This window comes from Oculina patagonica, chromosome 1, assembly GCF_052425735.1.
Source record: "Oculina patagonica isolate OP01 chromosome 1, crgOcupat, whole genome shotgun sequence".
Lineage (NCBI taxonomy): Eukaryota > Metazoa > Cnidaria > Anthozoa > Scleractinia > Oculinidae > Oculina > Oculina patagonica.
In genome coordinates, this window is record NC_135758.1 from 8,506,908 (window position 1) to 8,523,417 (window position 16,510).

Here is a 16,510-nt window from a genome sequence, read left to right on the forward strand (position 1 = left end):
TGGGTCTGCAGTTGCTTTGAGATAGCTCGTTTTGGTACTGATTCCAAGTTCTCTGCAAATCATTCCTTGTTCATTATTAGATGGGAATTCGAAAATAGAGTGATGAGTACAATTTAATCTGATTGTTTTATCGGTATTATAGTAGCTTTGAGATAAATAAATGCAACTGCAATTTTTATTTCTTGAATTTGTAAAATAGTTGCGTATTTCGCTATCATTTTTTGATCCCGTATTGAGATAATCGTCAAAGATGACTATTTTTTGGGCCTTCATCTGATATTTTATCAAGGGGTATTATTTTATCATTACTTGCTTCAATAACAGAATAACCAGCCTCTTGACTAATGGGTTCAAAGGTATTGAAAAGATGTTGATATTTGGATTGCTCGAAGATTTTTCCCATAAAGATATATTTTATCATAAAATAATAGCCGGTATATCATATCAAGTAAAAGGTTTGTTTTACCCCCACCCGATGGAGAAGAAACCAGCATCCGGAAACATTGATTTGGCATGAAATCGTATAGTTGTCTAAAGTTTGAGGCCATATCGTCTTCAGTGTCATAATTCGGTATTCTCATTATATTATATGGGTATATTATTTTCAGTTCAACAAGGTGTTCAACACGGTGTACATCAAGGTGTTAAACGCTATGTTAAATGTTGATTTTTATATTCAATTTTCATTTTTTATGTAACGTAATAATATAAAATAAAATGAGTTTACTTAGATGGAAAGAGCTTGCAAAGAGTAAATCTGATTTGGGCGATAAAATCAATTATGTTAAAAATGCAATCACACAAAATAATATCGGTCAGCAGACAAGCCAAGAGTCATTTTCGAAGGTATTCAAACCAGTGACAAGTAAATTAGATGATGTAATTAAAAGTAATTTGCAGATAGCAAAAGTACCCAAAAAGCGTGTCAAAAATGGGGATGAGAGGTGAACTGGAAGCTCCAGATTACTATCCTGAAGTTGATCCTTTTGAGGATATGGACGTAGATAATTTATTTGATGAGCCTGTAATGCCACAAAATGAAAAACAGATTGTACCGAAACCACCAACATATGAAGAATCTTTAAAAGATCTTTTAGAAGGAAATAAGGAGATTTATGTTGATCCCCAATATTTTCCTGAATATGAAGATGAATTACCTCCTGAATACGATGAGGATGAAATTGATTATGCTTTAGATGCTGATGATGAAGTAAGTGAAATACTAGAAGACGTTGGTATCGACGATTATGATGTAGTGCAAATGAAATTAGATCAGCCTGAAATGACACCAAAGAAAACCAAGAACTATCTTAATAAGATTTTAGAGAAAGCCAAATATAAACGGAGACAATTGAAAGGTTTCAAGGCGAATGTTACTAAAGAATATAATAGGGGAACTATATCTGAAGCGGAAAGACAGATTAAAAATAAGAGAATAAACAATGCAAGAGTTGCATTAAATGACTACATAAAACATTACGAAAGTAAAGCCAAAACGATAAAAGGTTCTGGTATTCGAAAAAAACAGAAAGGTGGAAATGTTATATTTTTTAACGATGTAAAACAGCTTCTCAAAAAATTGGAATTGATCATCGGTTCAATAAACGCAGGAAACACATCAGTTAAAATGCGAAATATGGGAGTCGCTATATTAGACACACTTTTAAAAAGGTCTACTATAAATAAACAACAATATAAACAGATATATAATCTGTACTTTAAAGTCTAATTTATGTAACTGTATTATATATATGGATCGTGAGTTAGTATTATCATCATATAGTGTTAAAAATCAAGGGAATAACACTCCTCAAAATTTTACAACTAAATTCAACAGGCCTATAACATTGGATAGCAATTACCAATATATGATAGGTCTCAATCGTATTATTAACATGTCATTTACATGGTTTAATGTAAATCCCTCATATGGTAATCAGCTGATTAAATATAGTTCAGATAATGGGAATAAATTTGAAGACATAACTTTCCCTGCAGGTGTTTGGAATTATTCTGAATTTGATGAATATATTAAAGAGATTACTAAGACGGGAGATGATGATAACCCTATATATCCCATCTCTATTGATTTTGATTCAACAACATTCCGAGTCACAATCACTTTATCTCAAAATTATCAACTTGATTTGACGCATAGCAATTTCAACGACCTTATAGGGTTTGATAAAAAGGTATTAAAGGATGCGGTTAATATTGGTCCAAGAGTCCCAAATCTAAGCCAAGATACCGATATATTAAATGTACATTGCGATCTAGTCAATACTTCTTTAGTCGATGGCGAAGAGTCGGATATCATTTATACTTTTTCGACCAGCGTACTACAGCCGAGTTATTCGTTTACAATCGAGCCTCGTAGGGTCACATATAACCCGGTTAATAAGCAACAGATAAGTAGCATTCGAATATACATCACAGATGGGAAGAGACGGTTAATTAACCTGAATGGAGCGGATACGTCTTTTTCATTAATTTTGAAAAGGATAGAATAATATAACATAATAGTATATAATGAAACCATATGAATTCAAGAGGTTTTACCATCCAAAATTTGGTAAATTTGTATATAAGCACAAAGGGTCAGGGATTATCGTTGATAACATTTTCAAACCGATGAAGAGTGTTATGTCGTCTGTTGTTAAAAAAATTGTCAAGCCCTTAGGTAAGAAGGCAATAAAATCAGGTATTTCTCATGCAGGTGATAAACTGGGTAAAAGGGCATCAGAAAAAGCCGGAGACCTTATAATGGAAAGGCTTAGGAATATGAGGAAGGGGAATGCAGAGCAAAAGGCACTATCCCCAATCTTACAGAAAGTAAATGCCTCACCTGTCAGACACCAACAGAAAAATGAAAGTACTGATATGATCATCAATAGATTAATATCAGGATCAGGTGTAAAAAGAAGGCGTTGAGTAAAATGAATAAAATGATTAAAAAAATTGGTACATAATTGCAAAATTATGTAACATAATAATATATGTCTTTTAGAACAAGCGAATACTTACAGAGGTCCGAGTTGGTTCGATATCAACTCGATGATGTTATTCGAGTCCCAGCTAACGGTCAGCACCAACTTAAAAACGGCTATAAGTTCACGATTAACGATAGAAGTTCATTCTACGATTGGTATAATGCGTATTTCGAGGTGCAATTCCAGGTGCAAATGTTAGCTGATGGAGCAACAACGGGGGCAAATCGTATCACAGTTATTAATGGAGCACATTCATTGATTGCCCACATGATGATTAAATCAGCAGGAAAAATCGTTTATGATACCGATAATCTCCATAAAGTTACTTTCGTTAAGAACCTCCTCGAATATAGTGACGATTTTAGTCGCTCAGTAGCAAAAAATAGTCTTTGGTATCTAGATACCGACCATAGGATAGCAAATGCTAATCAGAATGCAGGGTTTGAGGCTAGGCGACTTTTGACGACAGGTCTCAATGATGTCAATGTTGTTATACCTCTAAATCGTTACAGTTTCTTTGAAGAGCTGGAAGGTCGAATGTTACTCCCAATGCAACTCCAGTTCAATATACAGTTACAGAATGACGCCGAATTACTTCAAAAGGCCGATGATGTAGCTGATGGTCGAGTGGTCCTTAATAGATTCCTTCTATGGGTCCCAAAATTGACTCCAAAGGACAGCCTATATGATAAGTTTGTTAGTTCCTTCTTGGTAAAGAACACTTGGACGTATATGCGCGAAATGTATGAGGTTTCCGCACCAACGAATAGCAGTGGATTCTTCCAGATCTCATCCAGTATTGATAATGTTAAGGCTATCTTTGTATATCTACAACGAGCTAAATCAAACAATGCAGATGAAAATCCCTATGAATTTGATACCTACAATATCAATCTTGACCGTGGGAATGGTAGTTATTTGACAACATGCCGATTGGAATACGGCAACGGAGTGTTTTATCCTGAGACCGAATATGATAGTGAGTCCAAAGTTAGGATCTTCAATGATTTGATGTCTTATGGTATGAGAAAGAATGATTACAACAGCGGTACACAACTCAACTTGGCAAATTACAACTCTCTTTATCCTATTATCTTTTTTGATTTATCATATCAAGCAGAGCGAGTAACTAGAGACCCAAAGCAGTTGATCTTCAGATATAAACTAAACGCTAATAGTGCGGGAGATAGTCCTTTCAACGTCCATGCCATCGTTCTTTATGATGAGACAATCGTCATTGACAAGGTGGGGAATGAGCTGGTTATTGTATAAATCAATCAATTGAATATTATGTATAAACCATTCTATTTTGTATACGTTTTATAAACAAGAAATTATATAACATATAATATATATACAAGTAATGACAACTTATCACTCTCATAAAGTGAATCTGTCAGAAGGACAGCGAAGGAAGCTTTTGACTGCTCATAGAAATAAAAGTGAGATCACTATTCGCTTAAGCAATTCAGATATGACTGGCAATGACAGTTTAATGCTAACTCAACGACAAATCAATAAATTGAATAAGGCTAAGAAGTTAGGTGTTGGATCTGATTTAAACATCTCAAAGACACAAATTCGAAAGGTCATTAGGGTCGGTCATGGGGCACCGCGAATTGGTTTTCCAATGATTGGAATTAGTGCTCCGAAAACGAAAACAAGATCAGGAAGGTCAACAACTAACAAATCAACAACTGATAACACTTCAAAGAAGGATGGGGGAAATATCAGAATACCAAGTAAGAAAGAGATATTATCTTATAGGAGTCCTCCAATAATTGGATCATGGAATGAGTATAATAGGTTCCTCAAATCTGGAGGTCTGATTGTTCCAAAAAAAAAGATTTTAATACCCAAAAAGTAAACAAGCCAAAATTCCATAAGAATATTCCCATGAGTAATTTTGATCTAATAAAATGGTGTTCATATTTGAATATACCAATAAAAAACGTACTAATGAGAGACGAGACTGTACCACATAACCATAAACAAGCATTATTTATATACAATCTTCAACCCTCATATATGAGGGGAAGCCATTGGGTTGCTACTTATGTAAAAGATAAGGTAATCAATTATTTTGATAGTTTTGGCATGCCTCCATTTCAAGGTATAGTCGATCACGCAAAAAAGAAGAATTTAACATTGCTACATCAAAACAATCAGATCCAGAGCATAAATACAACCACATGCGGATACTTTTGTCTATACTTTCTCAACGAAATGAATAAGGGGAATTCGTATTATAATTTATTGAAAGTGTTTGACATATATTACACAATGAAGAATGAAAAATTCATTCAACATTATTTCAGAAATATATAACTCATATATATACAATGACTAAATCGTATTGTGTACGTGAAAAAATACAAACTAATTCAGTTCCTGGTTCTGAAAAATATGTGAGAACAAAAAACAATCGTTTAATGCTCAAATCGAAATGCGTTTCTTGTGGTATTACTAAAACTCGTTTTGTGAGTGAGAAAAAGGGGCGAGGAGTTGGTGAAACGATTAACAAAAAGGTCGGCGAAAAGATTCCAGGATTTCAACAAGCTCAAGACGTTGCAAGCTTCATAATGGGTATTACTGGTGGTGATAAGGATTTATTTAAAAAGTATTGGTCGGGAGATATCGCAAAAGGTGCCTTCAACACGAAAAACGGATTATTCTCAAAGAAATTCTGGACATCTCCAAGTGAGCATCAAGATCCGTCATGCTCTGGAACCGTTTGGGATAAAAAAGCAGGAAAATGGAGGAATAAATACTGTGATTAATATCTAATCAATATATATATAATGGTTAAATCATATTGTGTAAAACAGAAGAAACAGACTGAGTGTATACCAGAGTCTGAACAATTTGTAATGGCTAAAAATGGACGTTTAATGCTTAAATGTAAATGTGTTGAATGTGGAATCACTAAAACTAAATTTGTCAAAAGTCAAAGTGGTGGAGCTCTTGCTCGTTATAAAGGACCATCTACAACTGATAAAATAGCATACATGGCTTCAAATTTTGTTACCCCAGCACCAAGTTTTGGTGCTATGGCTAGACTTTTAGCTGGGCAAGCTTTCAAAGGAGTGAAAGACAATGTTGATTACTACAGAAAGGGAAAAGGTATCGATATCCATAAAGCTATTCTGAAAGTAGCACCCAAAAAGGGTTTTGTTATGCCAGGACATAAATATACGGGACCCGGAAATCCTCTTGAAAAACAGGTAAAATGGGATCTAAAAACAGGTAAAATACTGGAGATATATGAAAAACCAACAGGAAAAACGGACGCCGTGAGCATGCAACATGACGTGGATTACTCAGTATGTGCAAACAAACCTAAGGCTAAGCAAGTTAAGTGTAAAAATGAGGCTGACCGGAAAATGGTTAAATCACTTGATGCTATCCCATGGAAGGACAGACAATGGGGTCATGCTATTGCAAGAAACACTATCGCTACCAAGGCAAAAGTAGGCATGGGAATAAAAAAAAAGAAGCCAAAAAACGTAAAAAGCCGTCGGGTGGGGAAAACTGGCAAGAAAAATTAGCTAATGAACTACACAAACCAATAAAGCGTAACTTTACTCGACGGCGTGTTATTGTGAATCATATTGACGAAATATGGTGTTCGGATTTGGTCGAAATGCAACAGTTTAGTAAATGGAACAAGGGATATAGATATCTTCTCATGGTACTGGATGTTTTCAGTAAATATGGTTGGATAGTGCCACTAAAAGACAAAAAAGGTGAAACTGTAACTCAAGCATTCAAAACAATATTCAAAGAGGGGCGTAAACCACAATATCTTTGGACTGATAAAGGGAAAGAGTATTACAATAAAAATATGAAGGAGCTTTTGGAAAAGAATGGTATAACACTATACTCCACCGAGAACGAAGAGAAGAGTAGTGTTTGTGAACGATGGAATAGGACAATTAAAACCCGAATGTGGAAACAATTCACTACTCAAGGTAATACGACGTACCTCGATATGCTACCCAAGCTGTTAAAACAGTATAATAATACCAAACACTCAAGCATTAAAATGACACCTGTAGAAGCCTCGAGGAAAAAGAATGAAGGCTTAGTATATTTCAATTTATACGGTGACATGGAAACATCAAAACCGAAACCGAAATTCAAAATAGGTGATAAGGTTCGAATATCGAAATATAAAAGAAATATTTTCGATAAAGGGTACACCCCAAACTGGACCGAAGAAATTTTTACAATCGATAAGATACAATACACTAATCCTATTACTTTCAAATTGAAAGATCTCAATAATGAAGACATACAAGGAAGCTTTTATGAACCTGAACTGTTAAAAGCAAAACAGGATGTATTCAGAATTGATAAAGTGGTCCGTAGAGATTATAAGAAGAAACAAGCTTTAGTTAAGTGGAAAGGATACAGTGATGACTTCAACAGTTGGATTCCAATTAAGGATTTACAACATATTTAAACGCACTACAGCTGTTCAAGCTATGATAGCTGGTACAAAAAACCGTCAAGTAAAGAAAACTAATAAAAAGAAATAGCTAATGAATTTAACAACTGGATTTCTATGAAGGATTTATATATAAATATAAATACAAATATATTTATATATAAATCAAAATATAAAAACAAGAATTTAGTTGGCAGTAATATCACATATTTGTTCACCTAACACAAATAAAATTTCAGACCAGTATCTTTGATTAAATTCTTGTGTTTTTTGTTGTTTACTAACTTTAATATAATCACTTGGAATATTTAGATGTTGAAATATCCTCTTTAACAAATAACGAACACTTATAAGTCTTTGTCTTTCTTTTTTCATATTTCTGTCTTTTGTTATAAATTTATTTATAAAACTACGATTTACAAAAATTAATTGATAGATTTTATTTATTTTTTCCCTTTGATTATCACTAATCAAAATTTTATTCTCAGTGCTTAATTTATCAATTATTTTATTGATATGGTAAAGGTTATTATTTAGTTTTTTTTTATATGGTTTTAGTATGATTTTACGTTCTAATTCATTCCATTGTTCAACGCTCAAACGATTTGTTGTCATCAGATCCCACATTTCAGTATAATTAAATTTATCTAACATAACTTTTCTATATAATAATAAAACATTATAATTTTATATAACTTTTAATAGTGCGTTTTAATCAGCATTTTTATTAGACCTATTTTTATTTTTATGATAAGCAAATGAGATTAGAAACACGGGTATCGAAATTATTACCATTTTTGGCATCTTGAATCAATTCTGAGAATAAAAGTTTATTTTATGACAAACGTTTATATAAAAGTTTGTATAAAAGTTTATTGTAATATGATTGGTTAGTTAATATAAACAATAGAACATTCGAATCTATTGTATTGAACCAAATATTATGAAACCATGACAATAATGCAGATGTTTAACCTTGAACTATAAAATATTAATCACCATAATTTTAAAAAAGTCATAAATATATATAAAAAGTTTTTTTTAAATATTGTCAAAAATAATCAAAGATTATTTTTATCATTTAATCAAGGTTTAGTTTATAGATTTGGCTTCAAGGTTTGGTTTCCATTTTTTGACCTTGGGTTGACCTTGGGTTGACCTTGGGTTGACCTAGGGTTGATTCTGAGATTTGATTTCAGTTTAGGTTTTTCACTTTGGCTTCAGATTTAGTTTTTCAGATTTAGTTTTTCAGATTTGGCTTCAGTTTTGGTTTCAGATTTGGCTTCAGTTTTTGGAATCCAGTGCTGATAGTAGTTATGTACTAAATCTCTAAGGCAAAAAATTTTTTGCCTCAGAGTGTAGTACATTACTACTGAAGAGAGCATGTAAACAAAATGTTAATGGTGACAACCAAAATTGGTGACAAGGAAATGGAAGGGAGGCTTCTTAACCAACTAGGTGAGTTGTCCTTGTCGCTTTTCGAATACGCTAAAGCTAAGGAATATTATCTAAAGGAACTTGAAATTTCGAAAAAAACTGGCAACAGGAAAGAAGAAGGAAAATCACTTCGCTGGCTAGGCAATCTGCATAGGAATATGGAAGAATACCAACAGGCAAAACAACACTATGAACAGGCCATGCCACTCTTGGAGGAGACTGATGAGATAAAAGAGCTGGGAGATGCCTGTAGCGAACTTGGGAGAGTATGCATCATTCTTCGTGAATTTCAAAAAGCAAAAGCATTACAAATGAAGGCTCTCGAAATAAGCGTGAAAAGCGGGGACAAAATAGGAGAAGGCTTAGATTACAGACACCTCGCTAAAGCCCACACGTCGCTAGGTGACTATGAAGAAGCGAAAGAATGTTACCAAAAGGCACTCGCTATTGTTCAAGAAGTTGGCGATAAAAAATTAGAAGCCGTGATAAAAAGTGATCTAGGAGATTTTTATCGCAGTCTAAACGACTTTGAAAAGGCTGAGAACCATCGCAAGGAGGCACTTGAAATGTACAAAGAAATTGGTGACCTAGAAAACGAAGGATCTGAAAACAGCGACCTTGGTGAACTTTACCGTTTTCTTGGAAATTATAAGGAGGCAATAAATTGTCAGGAAAAGGCGCTTGTTATGAAAAAACAAATTGGTGATAGAAGAGGAGAAAGTAAAGCATACTGTAACCTTGGTATTGCTTATCAATCTCTTGGAGACTCTGGTAAGGCAAAAAAATGTCACGAACAAGCACTTGCTATCTCCATAGAAACAAATCACCTAAGAGGGCAAGGACTCGACTATGGAAATCTCGGAACTGTCTGCGAACATATTGGTGATTATGACACGGCATACAAGTACTTTAAGAAGGCACTGGAAATAAACATTCGAACTGGCCACAGCGAGGGAATAACTGCAGCATACGATCACCTGGGACTTGTTTGTCAGCATCGTGGGGAATATGTAGAAGCCGTAAAATTTTGCCAAAAAGCCCTTGCAACCGCTAAAGAAATCGGCAACAGAGGAAGAGAAGCTGGCATCTTATCCAGTTTGGGAAATATACAAAAAATGATTGGCGAATCTGAAAAAGCGAAAACGTTCTACGAAGAGGCACTCCAAATCAGCAAAGAAATAGGAGACATTAGGCAAGAAGCTGCGATGAACAGTATCCTTGGAACTGTTTACCAGTCTCTTGGTGATATGACTAAGGCCAAAACGTTTCTCGAAAAGTCACTCGCAATCACAAAACGAATTGAAAGCAAATACCAAGAAGGCAGTGTTATTGGTAATCTAGGAACTTTGCATACTTCAATGGGCGAATATGCTAAGGCGAGGAAATGTTACGAACAGGCTTTGGAAATTGCAAGACAAACCGCTGACATAAAGGGTGAAATGAAAATAAACAGCAAACTAGGATCATTACACTTGTCTCAGAAAAAATTTCAAAAAGCATTAGAATTTTTTAAAACAGCACTTCAAATCTGTGAACAAATGGGAGACGTCCATGGGAAAAGCATGGCCTACTGCAACATAGCAGTGGTATATATGGTGTCTCAAGATAATCCCAAAGCTCTATCGTATCTATCAGCGAGCATAAAGAATCTCGAAGAGATGCGAATATCAATTGGAGAAAGCGAACAATTCAAGATGGGGTTTGCGGACAAAAATGATGCTCCTTATCGATTAATGGTTATCGTGTTGTTGAAACTAAAATGCGTGAACACGGCTTTGTCAATCTCAGAACTTGCACGTGCCAGATCACTAGCAGAGGTAATGGCAACTCAATATTCCTGCCAGCATTTGCGTGGTTTTGATCCCATTCAATGGACTGACTTCGAGAATTTCATCTTAAAGAAAGCCTGCATATGTCTAACATTTTGTTTTGTACACGAACGTCTTTTCTGTTGGATATTGAGGTTTGGCAGGGAAGTGATGCTCAAAGAACTTGTAACAAGTACTGGTCACAAAACTGCCTCGCAGGATGTACCTGTTCAGAGCTGGATTGATACCTTAGCAAGCCAGGGCATCAGAATGTTTTCTGATTTAGTTGGCGAACATTGCGAAGATCGCTCTCTAAATGTTCTGCATGGTCCCCTTGCAAGCAACTCGCAAGTGGAAGAGAACCTTGCAACCTGTCGACTCATAGAGGAGGATGGCGATGACGAAAGTTCCCGAGGGCGAGAGCAATCACCTCTTAAGCTGTTGCATAACATGCTCATTGCTCCTGTGGCTGATTATTTGGTGGGCTCTGAGATAGTCATCGTTCCTGATCGTTCGTTGTATAAGGTGCCATTTGCAGCTTTGATGGACGAGAGTGGTGAATACCTGTCAGAAAAGTTCATCATCCGCCATGCTCCGTCTTTGACGACTCTCAAGCTAATCCAAGACAGCCCAGCGGATTATCACAGTGACACTGGTGCTCTCGTAGTAGGCGATCCTGATGTTGGCACAGTGAGGTTCCAGGGAAGAAAGGCGTATATTTCTCGACTACCATTTGCCAATCAAGAAGTAGAGATGATTGGACAAATGCTACACGTTCAAACTCTTACTGGAAAGCAAGCCACGAAGGAAGCGGTTCTTCAAAGCATACACTCTGTGGGTCTAGTTCATATTGCTGCACATGGTGATGCGGACAGAGGTGATATCGCATTAGCCCCTACCAACCACGAGAAGGACGACTTTCTGTTGACAATGTCCGACATCTCAAAAGTCCGATTACGAGCCAAGTTGGTGGTGCTCAGCTGTTGTCACAGTGGATGCGGGCAAATCAAAGCTGAAGGAGTTGTTGGAATCGCTCGAGCGTTCTTAGGATCTGGTGCACGCTCCGTGTTGGTGTCTTTGTGGGCTGTTGACGACAAGGCAACGATGCAATTCATGAAGCAATTCTATGAACACTTGGTCCGTGGAAAGAGCGCCGGTGAGTCTCTTCATGAGACCATGAAATGGATGAGAGGAAATTCACAATACCGTGAAGTGAGAAAGTGGGCACCATTCATGCTGATTGGAGATGATGTGTCATTTGATTTCAAGTTCAAGAAGTGAATGTAAGTGCTGAGTTTTCATGTTTTTAGGCCTTACACTGATGTACGTATTGAATGAAGTATACATTTTAGTGTGTATGCTGTCCATACAGGGTACGTTTAGAGCGTAAGCAGTCAAGCAAGTGGGTATATGAATTTTGATTGTTTAAAAGCTGAATAACGCTACCCATCGGATAAGTCACTGTCCAGTGGATAGCATAGTATGTTTTTTATACTTATCCACTGGATAGCGATTTATCCGGTGGAAAGCGTTATCCACCTATTAAACGACTGGGGCCAGAATGATAGGGATGCATTAGTAACCCCTTCAGACAAAAGGCCGAGCTATTTCTGAAGCGTTTTTGTTTTTTTCAGCAGGAAACAAGTACCAGAGGAAAAAGCAAATCTCACATGCACTGCTAACTATGAATTTATCTTGTTGGTGGGAATGACTTCAAAGGCCGGGGATTAAAAGAGGACAAAAAGTAACACTTCTATTTCTTATGTTGATAATGACTTGGGAAGTCTAGATTCCTATCTCATTGTAGTTTTCAAGACTATTAGTTCGTCGACGTTGAGTAATGAGGACAGCTAATTGAATAAGGCCTCTAAACTATACATGACCTGTAAATACTTAATACTTGAACTTGTGCAAGGCTCTGTTTACAATTGGTCGAAGACGCAGCCAAATAATTATTTGGTCTACACTTTTGGTCTACAGTTTTTCAACCCATTTCGTAACTTTTTGATCTGTTCACACTAGAACGCCCAAACGAATGAAAATACTTTAGTTTAGGCATGTGTCAAAAGAAGTCATTTCGGCGTTGCCCGTGTATCAAGGTTGGTTATAGACAGGTGTATACCGCTTTTCAAACCCTGACCCCACTTAGGATGGAAAATCCACATTTGATACCCATTTTTAAGGTCCAGTGCAAAAAAAAAATAACACCCTATTCAACGATAGTTTTTATTACTTTTCTGCAGCTGGAAATTTTAACTGGTAGCTTAGCATGTTCTTGTTATTAAGCTTAGCTTAGCTGGGGGTTTACGCACTGCTAGTTTAGCTGATACAATGAATTTAAAGGAATATGTTAGGATCACAATGTCATGCAAAGGGGCACATAACTATACAGCCCACTTGTGGGCGTCCCCCCGGGGGTTTTATTGAAAGATATTCAAAAACTCATTAATAATTCATAAAGAAAATACAAAAGAAATTAATGTCATTAAAGATGCGAATATTGTTCATCGTGGTGTAAGATAGGAATGAACGTTTATTTGTTTGTCTCACGATAGAATCGCTTTGAGATGTTGATCGCGACGTTTCGACTGCAATACTGCTAGTCTTCATCAGGCGATGAGGTCGATTGTTTACGTGTCGCTATTTCGATCCTCATTATTATTCCGATTAACAGATGATGTTCCCTCAGAGGTCCGCTTTGTAGTTGAATGGCTGTTGTGTTTAATTTCCTTACTATTTTGAAAGCGATCAGCTATACTAAATTAAAATAACACATGTTAAAAGGGTTGTGCATAAGGCCTGTCATTTATTTTTTTTTAATTACTTAAAAAATCAGTAATAAACACTTGTACATGACCCACAAATGAATTTTTTTGCACCGTAAACGATGATATAGGCAGCACTCCTGCTGGTAGCAAACAAGAACAGAAAAAAAACTGGGTACTTTTGCAGGCTACCCTTCCGTAGTCTGAATTATCAGCCGCCCCTCCTCTGGGGGGTCAGAACGAGAAGATTGCTTACAATTCAGACTGACCGTTCCGTTGTTTCGTTGGTATAAGTTCAGAGAAAACCCCCAAAAATGAACTGGAAAAATGTAGTAGAGCACGACGAGAGTCAAACGATGATGATTTTCCGTGCACTGTGCGGCCCCTGTACCACCTAGCCGCAGAAGACTTGAAGTTTAGTATCTTTGTATGTATAACTAATCCAAGCAGTATGCAGGACGCATGTTACATATCAACGGGTGAGTGACCAGCCTCCTCACGAGTTGGTTCGAGCCAACCTAATTCCCAGGATCCCCTCGAGAAGACGGTGACCTTGGGAACGACGTTGGGTTATAGCGTCCTGCCCGAGTGCGGTTGGTCATGACTCAGAACCTTTCCTGTGTTTTCCTTTTGCAAGATTGGCCAATTGGCACGGGTGGGTGCGTCCTGCGCATGCGTCAGAGATCGACACGTCATAAACATCAATTAATGCTGTTTCAAATGCCATCACTTTTGCCGCGGTGGATTTTGGTGTGTATGCCAAGGTCTTTCTTTCCACAAAATTTTTATTTGGAGCTCTTGCAGTTTATATGTCAAAATTATTCAAAATAAAACATGCATGCAGAGGCCGAACAAAATCTGAGAAACACGCGTTAAAAATTACTTGCAACCAAACCAAACGATCAATAACAAAGAAAAAGCTTTAAGTAGTTTACGCATTCTGTTCTGTGCGATATACGGGGGCGATATATTTTAGAAAACGCCTATCAGTACGGTGATACGAATATTTGAAGTAATGTGTAAAATGGTGGAATTTCCACAGACATCAGTTTTCAATGAATTACCTGGCTTTTCTCTGAAAAAAAAAAAAAAAAACTCGCTGGCCAAATGAATACAACATGTCAGATAAGGTTACCACGAGGCATTTCTTAGGTCGTCCTTATAAGGTGCTAGTTTACGTACCGCGTGTACACTCTAGGCTTCGATTAACTCTGACAGGATAACTGTGCTATCAAGCGAACTGACATTTCTAACTAACCAAACTACACTATCCGGGATCCGCTGAATTGTGATTTATCCAATTTATCTTAAGCCCTTGTCCCTTCCAAGAAGGCACTCGGTGAAGAACAGCACTATGGGACAAAATCATATAAATTTTCATGAAGAATTATTTCAAAGAAAGGTTTTAACAAATGTTTATATTTTCTGTCCTCAAGTTTTGACGTCGACAAATCTCAAACGGCCACAAAACAAAAGCAATAAAGATATTTTTTTATACCACTATCCAGAGAAATTGAACCTTCGATCAATTTTTAATCCTGGGTTAGTGTATTCGGCTTTCGAGAGACCCGGCCCTGGCGCAGCACACTGTACAATAACACAAGTAAACAACACTTCTACGTTTCACCTTCGGTGGAAAAATAAGTTTTTGATTTATTTAAAATAATGATTGTTGCTCCGTGATAAAACTCGAATGCGTTGAAGCTATTCGCGCGTAGGGAGTCTATTAATCAGCTGTCTTCTGTAGATTATGATTTTCTCTCTGGCTTATAAAAGACCCATCAACTGAAGTAATACTCCAAATTTATGATGTGGACCGGTGTCCTTAATTCTTTGCACTATTTCAGACGAAAATTACAACATAATTTTCCAAACCCTATTTCGGACATAAATCTTTTGTCAATGATCGCATTTTAATAAATCCAGTAAATTGTTTGGCCTCTTTAAATATAGTTTTCGCTCTTTTCGCCTGCAGTTGCTTCCCTTTCGGTGGGGCAGCGTGGCCACTGAAGTGTTTTAGGGCGCTGGCTTGTAATCTGGCCGGAGGTCCCAGGTTTTGCCTGGATTATACTGGTCTGTCTCCTGCCAATTACGAAATTAAACCTGTTATGTTTATTCAGTGTAGTATTTGTTTCGCTTGTTTGAGTGGAAAGTTTTGAAAACAGCATATTCTCTATGCAAAGTACATGACCACCCAGGCATGCATTTACATCCATACAGCCGAGGCAGAGATAAAATCCCAAAATTAAGGGTTATTTCATGTACATTTCGATTACGCGAATGACGAGTCCCGGCTATAGATCTGACAAAAGGCTAGGTTATACATTAAAAGCAAGGCCTGTAATATCGTAAGAACTTTGATCGGTCAGCACACCCCCATGCCGGGACCAAGAATTCCGTGGACCATCCGAGGGCATTTTGTAGGTAAACACCGTTATCTATCTTGTCGGAGCCGATAAAACAACCAAATAAACACAAAACTACAAACGAAAATGATTAGAATAACATTTCTCGTGTTACAAACTAAAAGATAATTCAACTCCACTAGTCAAAGCATTTTTGACACTGCCATATGAAACAACATGCATGATAAATTACTGATCCGTTTCTCTAAAAATACTGTATTTATTGTACAGAACACAATACACCGATCATCAAATATTCATTAACAAATTCTATGTGTGTACAGGAATAAGTTAGGTGCGCTTTTAATTTTGCTCACAGAAAACCGATAAGCGGATTAAACAAGGATTTCTGACAACCTCTCGGATTTAAAACATGACTTCGCTCAGGCCGGACCGTAGTGCAGGCATTTGAAATATTTCATTGATCTCGCAAAATAGCGTGACAGCATGTTTGGGTCGCAAAAGAAATCAATTTTACGCCTACTCACTTACAAGCTTTTATAATTAGTGACATTTTCCGCATTGAAATTTACTTTCTGTTCCGATACGCGGCAAACTAACTCCGGAACAATGACGTCATAAATGTCTTCGGGTCGATCGACATTTAAAAATGCGTATTATTTTGCGACCTAATTTGAAGGTACATATTTACTTG

The 16,510-nt window shown here is 36.6% G+C and overlaps 1 protein-coding gene and 1 pseudogene across 4 annotated transcripts in view; both read left to right on the plus strand.

Moving 5' to 3' along the window:
• The window catches only part of LOC144654204 (uncharacterized), a 56,655-nt pseudogene extending 44,279 nt beyond the window's left edge, over positions 1 to 12,376 (plus strand). Inside the window, exon 3 of the transcript XR_013570874.1 lies at positions 12,323 to 12,376. The product of XR_013570874.1 is annotated as an uncharacterized LOC144654204 (transcript). The remainder of the gene's footprint in view (positions 1 to 12,322) is intronic.
• The window catches only part of LOC144654214 (uncharacterized), a 95,684-nt gene extending 82,178 nt beyond the window's left edge, over positions 1 to 13,506 (plus strand). Inside the window, exons 1-2 of one of the 3 annotated variants that reach the window (XM_078514319.1) lie at positions 8,821 to 11,962; positions 12,320 to 13,506. In XM_078514319.1, the coding sequence (XP_078370445.1) occupies positions 8,835 to 11,962; positions 12,320 to 12,416 (3,225 nt within the window). In that variant the 5' untranslated portion in view covers positions 8,821 to 8,834 and the 3' untranslated portion in view covers positions 12,417 to 13,506. Of the gene's footprint in view, positions 1 to 8,820; positions 11,976 to 12,319 lie in introns of those variants that run through there. The other 2 variants (XM_078514323.1, XM_078514316.1) reach the window with 2 other exon arrangements.
• The last annotated feature ends 3,004 nt before the right edge of the window (positions 13,507 to 16,510 follow it).